The following is a 12,736-nucleotide window of genomic DNA, read 5'->3' on the forward strand; positions in this document are numbered from 1 at the left end:
GAAGAGAGGGAAAAGGTGGCTGGATGAAAAACTCGATATTGTAAAAAGTCCTCAGCGTGTCTCATTTTTCCAGCGCAGTAAACGCTACAAGTTTTTAAATGAATGGACTTGTTCGAGATTTTACAATTTCCATTAAAGCAAAACATTTTAGCTGTACATTTTTGTTCTTGTTTTGTCCTTTTCAGGCTTCCGTAGTTAAATTGTTGCGCGGTAAACTTTTTAGTTTTGAGAAATTTTGTCTTTTCCCATTATTGTTTTTTATATATATATATATATATATATATTTTTTTTTTTTTTTAATTGTATTTGTTGATTTCGGTGTCGTTTTAAACAAATTAGGAACTAAAAACGAGTTTGTCATTGAACCTGCCCGCTGTGGGGTCAGGTCCACGCGCCTCTCTTCTGCCTGCCTCTAGCCCCGCCCACTTGGGGCGCGCGGGGACCTGGAGGAGGAGACCCTTCGCGCGGCTCCCTGGACTGGAGCCGCAGTCTGAACTCTTCCAGCCGCACCGGTATGCACCAACTCCACCCGCCGACGAGTGAGTGAGCCGAGCCAGGGAAGATGGAGGACATGGAGGTTCCCATCATTAATAACCTGAACGACAACGGCGACAGACAGAGGCTGAAGGGGAAAGATGCGTTCAAGGACCAGCAGAAGGAGTCGGAGGTAAATGGTGGTGGTGGTATGAGAGAGGTGTGTTGTTGCTGGGGAGCTTTCAGACCAGCTGAATGTCCCCTCCATGCGGTGTCTTGGCTCGAAAGCATGCAGGCAGACGGCGAGGTGCTATTTTGGCTGCCGAGTCCTAAAAATAGTCCGGTTATCCTACAGCGGTGCTGGGTGCAGGTGGTGAAATGTGACTCCGACCCCAAACATTTACACGTTCGTGCCAGAATATTATGTTTGACTCTAAATAATCAACCGTCCTGTGGGTGGACTCGATGCAGCTGCTGCCCCCAAAACCCACCAACTCAGCAAATACCTACAGTTGGAGGTATGAACTGTAAAAAAAACAAAAAAAAAACAACGCTGAAGCGCCTGCCAGCGCCGCTTTAAGGTCACCATGGTAACCGCAACACCTGTATCTGTCGGTCCCGATTAATGACAGGCAGACAAAGAGTGCAGAGTGAAAAGTAAGCCTCAAAGAAACGGACGCTGCGTGAAGATTACAAGTCGGATCTTTAAAGTTCTTGATCCGTGAGCAGCAAATGCCCACAAAGGTAATTATTTATGAATCTACAGTGTTTTATGCAGAGTTGAAATGACTTCTGAAGTTTTTTTTTTTCACATCTCCCAATTTATGAGTGCAGTAATGACATCAAATCATTATGTTTAGCTTGTTGTTGCCTGCCAGTTTGTTACCACTGACTGGTTTTGTGTGTATTTTTAAATGAGAGCACGGACAGCTGAGCCAGAGTATATTTACGGACCTTTTTTTTTTTTTAGTGTTGAATACAACTTGTGCTCAGGAGTGTATTTTAGTTCTCACTCTCATTAATAATTCATACTGAAAAACATAATCTCCATCACAAGAAGCAGACCGATTGGGCTTTTTGTCCCATGCAGCACCCGTCCACACGTGTACCATTATGTATAGTCCTTTATATGGCGTCATCCTATTTATTCTGCAGTGTTCTGTTACATTTAGGTGTCTTGATGTGTCTCGCAGAACCAGTTTCTCTGTACATAAGAGAAGAAATAGTTTCCGTCCTGTGTGCTTGTTGGTGTCTCTCCGGTGTGTGTGGTGTTCCTGAACGTCCCTCCAGCTTGGATCACCAACTTGTTGACGTTAATTCCTCATCCTCATCATCACTGAGCTAAACTTAGGAAGGTTTGCTGTCTTTTCCTTTTTATTTGCAGGAATTTTAAGTGTTGCGTTCGGCTGCTGTTGCGCTTCGTGCTGATCTCATCGAGGCTAAAACCGACATACACCCCTGCCTGACCACAACAGCTAACCCCTCTCTGAAATGGGGCACGTGTTGACTCTTATTTTGTCTTCGCTGCTTCATCAGACCACTTTGATGGGGAGAGCCTCCTGAAACTCTTCAGTTATTAAAGCTATTTGTAGAGCGAGCGCCTGTAACTACGAGAGAGGATACGAAGTGGCTGCCAATATGGACCAGAAAATCTATTAAGGAGGCAAAATGAAACTCCATTTTTAAATTGAATGCAGAAGCTGAAAGTCATTGACAATAAAGCTTGAATGTTTCCAAGGTTTGACCATCTCATTTCTCACCACGAGGCGCTTTTGTTCTTGTTTTTTTCCCGCAGAGCTCCATGGAGTCTCCAAACCTGGAGTTCGAGTACGGAGACTCGGACACGCTCACCGCTGAACTCTCGGGTACGAACGTTCAAAACATTTCATTTCACGTCTTTAACGCGGGGCGCACCAGCTCGTTTTAATTTCGAGCCTGGAAGATGTTGCTCCTTCCCGCTCTGCCAAAAGTCTTAGCCACCCTGATGAACGGACAGTTGCAGCTCTGTAGTGACAGCTCCTCCAGGTCAAAGTGTGATGACGGCACTGAGGAGGAGCAGCTGAATGTGACAGCTGGTTAGATGGAGATAAGATCCCCAGAGATGCAGACGGGAGTTCAAATCTTTATTCTTTTTCTTTCATCGCTTGCTTCCTTTAGGGGTCCATCCCTAAAAAGTTACAAGCTGTAGTTTGGATCTTTCCATCTAAAACAGTGAGAATAGTCTCACTGCGGTAACACTGAGCTCCTTCAACCATAACCTTATTTTTCTGCACAGGTTATATCTCTGAAATTGATTGTGCAAGATTTATTTAAAAAATAAATTTCTGTTTTGTCCGCAGAGCTCTACAGTTACACCGAGCAACCGGAGTTCGCCCTGAACAGGGACTACTTCGAGGAGGACTTCAGAAACCACGGTAGCCTATGTAGCTGGTGTGATTATGTTGGTAGGGCTGGGCAATATATGGAGAATGTAGTTTCACCACTAGGGCAGTCACGATAAAAAATCAATTAATCGCATGATAAATTAAAATTATCAACCTCATTTTCATTTATTGGCTTTATCGTTTCTTTGTGTCTCTCTCTGGATGACAAAAAACTCACCTCCGGTGCTCTTCACTGACCCCTCCTTTTCTCTTTTCGCTTTAAAATCCTTTTTAATCGTCCAAAATCACTGAGCGCGAGAAGCTAAGCTACGAGCTAAGCTAACGGGCCGACCTCGGGGAGAGACCTCAGTCTTGTTGAAGCTCCAAAATTCACGGTTGAAACCCGTGCCTTCGTGTAAAAAGTTTTGTCTCTGCAAAAAGAAGCTGAGAACTTGTTTAATTGTTTAATGAATTTTATTAAAAGCTTTGTGTGAAAAATGCTATGTTAAAGAGCTCACACCACACAGAGCGTCCGCCATTTTGAGAACCGAAGAGAGACAGCCCATGTCACGTCAAGGGGCCTCTCCCCCATTTATCTTAAAGAATAATGCTGCTCGCTCCCTCACTATCCATCCTTGGGTTCAAACAGTCTTATACTGCCATCCCAGTGGTCAAAAAATGTACTACATGCAAAACAAATTAACCAACATTTCTTCTTAAATTTGACAATAATTACTAATTATTTTCAAATTTCAAACAATATTATCGTTTATCGCAATAATTTCTGAGACAATTAATCGCCCAGCAGAATTTATCGTGACAGGCCTATTCACCACGATGTCATTGAGTATAAAGTCAGTGAATCACAGCATGAACTACATACCAACAGTATATTTGATCAATCAGATGAGTCCTTGCTGCACTAAAGGCTTCCAACAAGTTTAGATGCTGATGGCAGAGATGCCAAAGTAAGAATAATGTGAAAAATCTTGGTTTATATCAAATATTGTGTTGAGCAGCAGATATTCCCAAAATTGTGCAGCCCTACGTGCATCGTTATTTTACAGGAAAAGACAATAAGACAGCGTTCTCCAGTGGCGCATATTAACTGTCTGGTGTTCCTGATCACAGTAACAGTGTGGCGCCTGTTGATTGATATTAGAGCCCTGAAGTGATGCACTCAAGGTCAACAGGACTAAACATTTCCCAAAACTCATGGAAACGTGTTCTTGTTTTCCTAGAAGGCGACCTCTTCACCCTGCAACTATAACTGACATCAATCTGAGACCAGTTCAGGATTTTATAGTGTGTTATTTTTAATGAAGACCGTGTTCAGTTTATACAGTCATGGAGGGGAACGGTACTTTCATTTGTTTTATTGAAAATGATCTGATGTTTAATGAGTTCTGTAATTGTTCAAAGGTGTGTAAAAGTACACGACAGATTCCACGATGTCATGATGTATTCAGCAGAAATTAAGCCAAGGAGGGACAAACCTGTGGAAGAACGCAGCATAGCTGCGCAAAAGACGCATACCAACTGTCAAGCACGGTGGTGGAAGGGCGATCATGTGGGCTCGTTTTGCAGCCGTTTGATCACGCATGCATGTATGTTAAATCTGATGCCGTCTGTTGGACTCTTAGAGCTTGAAAACACAACTTCTTACAAACAGCTTTATCCTTTTAGCTTTGTTTTTGTTTATTAAATTTGATGCATTTTTACACTTGTGGTTTGGATATTTATAAAACCTTCTGAAAACAAGATGATTTCAATTATGGAAGGACATTATTAGTTGAGATCAACTCAAGTTCTGCTCACAACACCCTCCATGTGCTAGCTGTGGACATTTAGGGGTCCAACTTATTGCCAAACTGGCAATAAGTTGGACCCCTAAATGTCCAAAAACATTTTAACATTTTTTTTCGAGCCCCAAAAAATCTGACCCGACCCCAGCCTATAGCCATAATTTCCGAACCCCACTTGACCCGACGTATTAACAGTAATTACAGGTCCGAATCTGAACACACCCCGAAATTTTTAATAAAGCTTTGACTGCTTATATAGTTATTAACAGTCGGCTGACGTGCGAGGCTGAGTAAATAAAGGGTGCAGAAGATCGGAGCTGAGGGGGTGTTTGTCCTTTCATGGCCGTCAAACTGCATTAAATCCCTGCTCCTGCATTATTCAGACACGGACCCTGCTCTGACATGTCGGATATTTTGGGATCTCACCTGTTTGGATCATCTGCCGCACGCGTTCGCCGAGTGCAGCGGCTGAATGAACGTCCATTTGGGCGAATGATCGCTGCCTGGCAGTATAGTCCCATCTGAATTGAACTCTTTCAAAGCCGGTCAGCGCACGGTGAAATGGCTGCATGCGGCTGGTGGTGTATGGCAAGCCATGTTGCCATATAATTGGATCGTCAGCTGCGAGTGTCCGCTGACGCAGCCTGGCCCGCACATTAATTTGGGTCGGGCCAGGTTTGGGTTAGAAATGGCAGCCCTACCTTAGATAGAGAACTTTACTAATTGGCTTTTTATGTATGTGAATATTTCTGTAAAGTGCCCTGAGACAACTTTGTTGTGAAATGGTGCTACATAAATAAACTGAATTGAGAAAAGTAGGTTTATTGTCATTTCACCACATATTGTACAAGAGGTGGAACAAAATTATGTACACAGGGTCCCAGTTACATCCAACAATAGCAAAAATATGAAGTGTTAAAAGAAACGGTGCATAAAGATTTAAGATAGACACTAAGACTTGGTGTCTATATTAGATCTTTATGTACTGACACTAATGCAAAGGATTCCAATAAACTTTATTGGAATTTTTTGCATTGTTATTGATATTTTGTTTGCTGAACTGGAGTTGAATATACAGTAATTTACCATTTTCTCTTCTTGTTTTTGTTCGCTACAAATTCAACTTTTTTTTTTTGTCTCCCACAAATCAACAAAACTCCAGTTTGCCCAGAAAACGTTGTGACAAACGGTGACGTGTGTTCGAATCCCACCGCTGTCACCGTTTGTTGTGGCAAAAGCACGCGGGAGACGTGAAAAAACAGCTCGTTGATTTTTATGTTTTATCTATTTTTATTTATAATGGATTTTTATTTATTCACAAGAAAGATAAAAATCCCAGGAATAGATGATTCCAAGCAGCAGAATCTGTCTAACGTGAAATAGTTGAAGAGCGCCTTTTTGAACAAAGCTTACTGGTAAGATGTAAAGTCACCAGCGTCATCGTAGCTGGAACACCACATCTGAGAAATATGGTGTCAAACAGACGTGCATGACCATTCTGTTGCCTCTTAGTGGGGACAACTCAGGGGACCTTCCAGTAAATCTTATTTTTACGGTAGAATGTCTTATATTATCTTTTACCCGCTTCTTCCTTTTGGAACAAAAAGCGTATTGTTTTGAAGCAGACCTTCTTTATGTGTTGCCTCCTCCGAGGAGCTCTCTAGCTGCTGTTGTACAGAGATGCAGCTCAGCGCTGCCTCCGCTTCATGTCCTTTTCGTTAGCGTGTGCGTTTGGTTGACAGAGGGTGGGCTTCCTGCTTGACTTGTGCTTTTTGTGTCTGCACGGTGAGGGGCACCGACGGCGCGCTCGTCAGTCGTTTGTGTCGCGTCCTATAAATTCCCAGTGCGTCGCTCAGAAATTACAGTATTTGTCGAGTCACGTCGAGCTTAACGAGGAGCGAATGATTTTGTTTGTAGAGCAGAAACGTTAATGAAATCATCGATGATGCTTCATCAAATGAAGAGTCTACGAATGGACTGCGTGAAATCAACTTGACTCATTTAGCAGGATATTTTTAAGTTTTCTCTCTGTCAGCAGTTTTATATGTCCCTCCTGATTACTGCGTAGTTTGATTTCAGCCACATCCAGAGCTAAAACCTTCATTCAACCTTTATTTAAACACCAAAGTCCATGCTCAATAACCTAGGTATAAAATCCAACAATATTCATTCAGGTCATCTGCACGGCTTCTTTTTTTGAGCTGAGATGTTTTACCTTCCATCCAGAAGGCTTCATCAGTCTGAGGAGGCACCAAACAAAACTGCTTCTCCCAGTTGAACCAGTTGGACACGACTGTCGACGAGGGCGAGGGCGTGCCCCAGAGGACATCTTAGCACAAACATAACTGTTTTTTTCCACTTTAGAGTAAGCTGTTGGGGGAGAATCAGTTTTGTTTGGTGCTTCCTCAGACTGATGAAGCCTTCTGGATGGAGGGCGAAACGTTTCGGCACAAAAAAAATAAACCGTCCAGATGACCTGACTGAACATCCATCCATCCATTATCTTTACCCGCTTATTCCATTTTGGGTCACGGGGGTCGCTGGTGCCCATGTCCAGCAATCACTGTGCGAGGGGCGTGGTACACCCTGGACGGGTCGCAAGTCCATCCCAGGGCCACATAGAGACAAACGAGACAAACAACCATTCACTCTCTCACTCACACCTAGGGACAATTTAGAGTTACCAATCAGCCTAACCTGCACGTTTTTGGTCTGTGGGAGGAAACCAGAGTACCCGGAGAAAACCCACGTATGCACGGAGAGAACATGCAAACTCCACCCAGAAAGGCCCCTGGACTGGGGTTTGAACCAAGGACCTGCTCGCTGAGAGGCAGCAGCTCTACCAGTTGCGCCACCGTGCTGCCTGACTGAACATTGTTGGATTTATTTATTGAGGACTCATTTACAAGAGACTTGTTTTAAACAAAAAGAACAGCAGATAAAGTACACACAACAATACACAGTCATAAAAATCATATGCATTGAAAAGTAAATAAAAGTAGGGATATAAAACAAAATAAAAACTAGCTAAATTATGAAACGGGGTAAAATACTAAAAACAGGAACTTCTGCATTAATTTTTGCATTGACTTTAACAAATGTTTAAAATCCCTTAGAGAGGTCAAGGTCGAGAGCTTCAGATCTTTTTGCAAGGTGTTCCAGGAAACAGGAGTGAAGTAGGAGAAGGCCCTGTTGCCGAGTTCAGTCTGCAATGAGGGGACACTGCAGGTAATAATGTCCTGAGAGCGCATGCTGTAGCTGCACTCACGCAGACACATGTAGGAGGAGATTTATGAAGGCAACAGACCAAGAAGTGATTTAAAGATGAAAATGTCCCAGTAGGAGAGTCTGCGTGAAGTTAATGATGAATACAGTGAAGTGTAGTGGTGGGAACGATGGTTGTAGCCAGTTATGAATCTTAGGGCACAGCGTCCAACATCCGCAGGGTGCTTGCAGAAAAATTCATGTAAATAATGTCAACATAGTCAATGGAGGGACGGAAAGTCGCAGTTACAAGGTGTTTCCTAGCATTCAAAGTTAGACAGGATCTGTTTTTGAAAACGAAACAGTTTTAATTTCAAATTTTTTTAATCAAGTTTTCAACGTGGAGCTTAAAAGAGAAATGTGCATCAACCAAGATACCCAAGTATTTATAGTACTTGACAAATTCAATAGGAACACCATTTGAAGATGAGATAGAAGGAAGGACTGCTTATACCGACTTTCTGTTTGAAAACAACATCCCTTTGGTTTTATCAGAATTTAGCACCAGTTTGAGACGGAACAAATCTGACTGGATGCAGACTGGAAAAGCTGGAAAACCTTAGCAACTGATTTAGCTCGACAATAAACTATTGTGTCGTCGGCATAGAAATGTAAATATGCGTTAGGAATGATCTGACCTACATTATTTATGTAGATTGTAAATGGGGTGTGTCCTAAGACTGAGCCTTGTGGTACACCATTGTTGACAGTTAAATAACTAGAAGTACCATTGTGTTGATTGCCTCCGATCTGAGAGATAATTAGAAAACCAACCGATAGTTGAACATCGGGTATGTTTAAAACAAAATAAAGGTTAAGTGTTTCTTGAAGGATAAAAAATTTAGCCACAATCTTTTTGTGCTCAACCTAAATGTTGTGAGCCGCTCTCTGCAACTACCACACCAGAATTTAGCTCAGTTTCTATAAAACGGACAAAGCTGTAGCCATTTTTTTGTTTGTTTCTGAGGCCAGGCTCCAACGGTTACCAGTAAAGTTAAAAAAAAAAACCAAGCCGTTGTCTGACAGGAAGTGGACATTCTGCTGCTGTTTTCTCCCCGCAGCTGGAGGCAGGAGGTGGACGGAGCTGACGACGGAGGAGCAGAGGGCGTATGTGATGAGGCTCCTGGATGCGCTGGAGGTGACGGACCGGGACAAGCGGCTGAAGGTGGCCCGGTCCATCCTCTACCTGGCTCAGGGTGCGTGGCTCGTATCCCTTCAGTCAGTTAAACTACAGAAATGTGACTATCAAACGCACGTTTTAAATTTGATCCAGGAGCGTTTGACGAGTGCGACACCGAGGTGGACGTGCTCCACTGGTCCAGACACAACATCTTTCTCCTCTATGACATGGGCCTCTTCACGGCGCTGCTGGAGCTGCTCAGCATGGAGATCGAGTGAGTCTCACGTTCGTCTTCACCGTCGACCGAAAGCTTTCTGCACGAAGGCTGCACAAACCGAGTTAACCGAAGCTAGAACGAGCAAAGCTGAAGTTCAAATAGAGCAGATGGAGGGTTGAAGTGAGCAGAACAAACAAGCAGAACATGAGCTAAAAGCTAAAGCACAACCACTACAAAGCTAACGTAATCAGAGCAGTAGCTAAAATCTAAAATGAGCAGATCTGTAGCTTATAGCTAAAGTTAGCTCAATAAAGCTGAAACTAAATACATTTATTTACTCTGTGAGTAGCTAAAGCTAAAATTAGCTAAACAGTTGATAAAGGGGAATCAAACAAAACTAACTAAAAGCTGAAAGGAGTAAATTCAGTTTCCAAGTGCTGAATGAATTAACTGAATTGTTCGCTACAACAAGCAGAACAAGAGCTAAAAGCTAAAATTGGCAACATCAAACAAAAATTGACAGCAAACTTGCTTGATGCTAAAATGAACAGAACAGTAGCCAAACGCTAGGATTAGCGCAAATGAAAGTAAAAGCAAAAATTGGCTAAACTTTTTTTAAAAGCTAACAAAATCGAAGCAGCAGCTAAGAGCTAAGATTCAGCAAAGCAGAAGTTGAAAGCTAAAACCAGCAAACTAATACCTAAAAGCTAAAACTGATAAAATAGTAGGTAAAGTTGAAACTAGTAGGGCAGTAACTGAGAGCTAAAACTAGCAAAACAATAGCTAAATGCAATATTTAGCAAAACAGTAGCTTAAAGCTAAAGTAATCAGCACTTTGTAAAGGCTACGTTTAGCAAAACTAGCTAAACCCAAAAGAGTAGCTAAAAGTAAAAAAAAAACCTAATCGGTAATGCTAAAATGAGAACTGTAAAACACAATTTAGTATGACAGTAGCTAACACTTAAAATAAGATAAAAGCTAAATTTACTAATATAGTAGCTAAAAGCTAAAATAAATTTAACTGTAGTTTCATGGCAAAACTCTCAACACTGCAGATAAAAGTGCAATTTAAACACAATTTAAAAGCTAAAATTTGCCAAACAGTAGATAAAGGGAAGTCATCAAACAAAACTTAAAGCTGAAATGAGTAAAATCAGACGTAAACGCGAAACGAGGAGTGAGAAAACAAAAATGGAGCAGATTTGAAACAGAACTGTGCTTTTAAGGAATTGAAATGATTTTAATGTATTTATGTTGTTAAACTGTTCATAAATAAAGCTGAAAATGTTATTAAGCTGCGAGAACTAAAAGTCAGTAGTGTCTCAGTGTTGACACAGCTGTGCAGTCTCAGCACATCTGCAGCCTCCAGCTCTGCTGCCGGCGTCGGCTCCTCTGGGCTCCGTCGTTACGTCAGCCTCTCGTCAGCCGGAGCAGAACAATCAGACAAATAGACGCAGAACGTCCGGCAGATTATGTGGGGAAATGAAAGAAGGCATTATGTGTGTCTCCATGTTCTAGATTATAATCTGTTGTTTTTTTTTAAATAAACATATGAATAAAATTGTCCGCAGCAACAACCAAGCATGCAGCAGTGCAGTGAGGAAGCCCGCCATCTCTCTCGCGGACAGCACAGAGCTCAGGTGAGTCCCATCAGCTCCTGAATCCTCCTCTTCTGCGTCACGCTCACAGACGAGTACGCTTCCTGTGTCTGTCAGTAAAATATCTCACAAACCACAGGACACAGCTTGAGCTTATCATACGCAAAAATGGCCATAACGCAGTTAATTTTACAAATATTGAGCTAGAATTTAGCGTGGTAGTAGCTGAGAGTCATCCCCATGGCATGCTCTGAATGCTACCAGATTGGGTAAAATCTGTTAAAAACTTTAAAGCACCTCACAGGTTGACCGGTTATCCGTTTTTCCAATCCATATGCAATTTTTAAAAGCCGGTGCAGATTTTTAAAGCCCTTTATTGTTTGTTTTTTGACAATAAATTCAACAATTTAATTAATATTCATTGGTAGCTCGGCAGTCAGGTTTTGTAATCCTGAGGTTGCAGGTTCGAGCCCAGGTTGTGTCAGGAAGGGCATCCGGCGTAAAACTGATTACCATATCTTGCATGTGAGTTTGCTCAATGTGGTGCCCCCTGAAGAAGGGAGCAGCCGAAAGAAACTTACTTTTATTATTAATATGAATTAAAATTTGTTACATAAAGAAAAAAAAAAGTGTGTTTGTTTTTGATTTAGCCGTAGCTCCCAATGCAGATGCATGGGCTTTCTTATCTGGGCTCGATTCTCTTGAAGGTTTGTTGTGAACGCAGTTTAAACATAAAGTTATTTGTTTCCCCAACTGTGTGAATGCTTATTGCTGAATGACTTTTACTGAAAGCTGCTGAAGTTGAAACCAAACTGAAAAGGTTTCATCGCTAAGCTATTAATGCGAGTTGAATTTAAACAGCTGATATGTCAGAAATGAGCAGAATAAGCTGAAATAGGCAAAGTAAGGCTGAAAAAAAAACTGAAATAAGCTGAAATTTGCAAAAAAAAAAGTAGCTGAAAGGGCTAAAAAAAGCAAAAAGGGGCTGAAAGAAGCATAAAAAGTTGAAATTATTAGGATGCACAAAAGACAGAAAATTAATTTAAAAAAAGCAAAAGGGTAAAATTTGCAGAAATAATATCTTCAAAAGAAGCTGAAAAGGCTGAAAGAAGCTGAAAGGAACAGAAAAATACCTGGAAAAAGCTGAAATGGGAAAAAAAAAAAGCTGAAAGGAGCTGAAATCGGCACAACGAAGCTGAACAAGCTGGCGCAGATCAAAAGCTTAAATGACCACTAAAATATTTTCAACAACACAAAGGGTTTAATGGATGTGAAGAGAGCTCCGTTCTTTTTCAATTAGAAAAAACATGGCCGACAAAGCTAAATATTCCAAAAAGTAAAAATTGCACAAATACCAAAAGTCACAGCAGGAATGTCCCGAATGAGCCGAACGTTTTGATAGCTTAAGAAGCACTCGCACCATTAGCTTCTTTCTCATCACTGGATTCAAACTTTCTGAGTCGTTATGAAAGACACAAATATTTACAGACGTATTCTTACATTTTCAGCGAAGGAAAGTTGTAAAAACGCAGCTTTATCGCTAGGCCTGTCGCGATAAACAATAAATTAATCGTATGATAAATGAAAATTATCAACCTCATTTTCATTTATCGGCTTTATCGTTTCTTCCTGTCTCTCTTTCTCTGAAGACGCTGGATGACAAGGCTCAACTCCAGTGCTCTTCACTGACCCCTTCCTTTCTCTTTTCTATTTAAAAATCCGTTTTAGCGATCTAAAATCGCGTTTTTGAATCGTTAAAAGCAGCTAAGCTAAGAAGCTAAGCTAACAGGCCGACCTCGGGGAAAAAAACTTCGTCTTGTCAAAGCTCCAAAATTCACGTTTGAAACCTGTGCCTTCGTGTAAAAAGTTGTTTTTCTCTGCAAAAAGAAGCTGAG

At 41.5% G+C, this 12,736-nt stretch overlaps 1 protein-coding gene across 1 annotated transcript in view; it reads left to right on the forward strand.

The window, feature by feature from the left end:
- The first annotated feature begins 443 nt into the window (after positions 1 to 443).
- The window catches only part of strip2 (striatin interacting protein 2), a 32,604-nt gene continuing 20,311 nt past the window's right edge, over positions 444 to 12,736 (forward strand). Inside the window, exons 1-6 of the mRNA XM_037695894.1 lie at positions 444 to 667; positions 2,270 to 2,339; positions 2,814 to 2,888; positions 8,968 to 9,102; positions 9,180 to 9,300; positions 10,815 to 10,883. Of these exons, the coding sequence (XP_037551822.1) occupies positions 563 to 667; positions 2,270 to 2,339; positions 2,814 to 2,888; positions 8,968 to 9,102; positions 9,180 to 9,300; positions 10,815 to 10,883 (575 nt within the window). The 5' untranslated portion in view covers positions 444 to 562. The remainder of the gene's footprint in view (positions 668 to 2,269; positions 2,340 to 2,813; positions 2,889 to 8,967; positions 9,103 to 9,179; positions 9,301 to 10,814; positions 10,884 to 12,736) is intronic.

Source organism: Nematolebias whitei, chromosome 22, assembly GCF_014905685.2.
Source record: "Nematolebias whitei isolate Nwh7 chromosome 22, NemWhi1, whole genome shotgun sequence".
NCBI classification, from domain to species: Eukaryota; Metazoa; Chordata; class Actinopteri; order Cyprinodontiformes; family Rivulidae; genus Nematolebias; species Nematolebias whitei.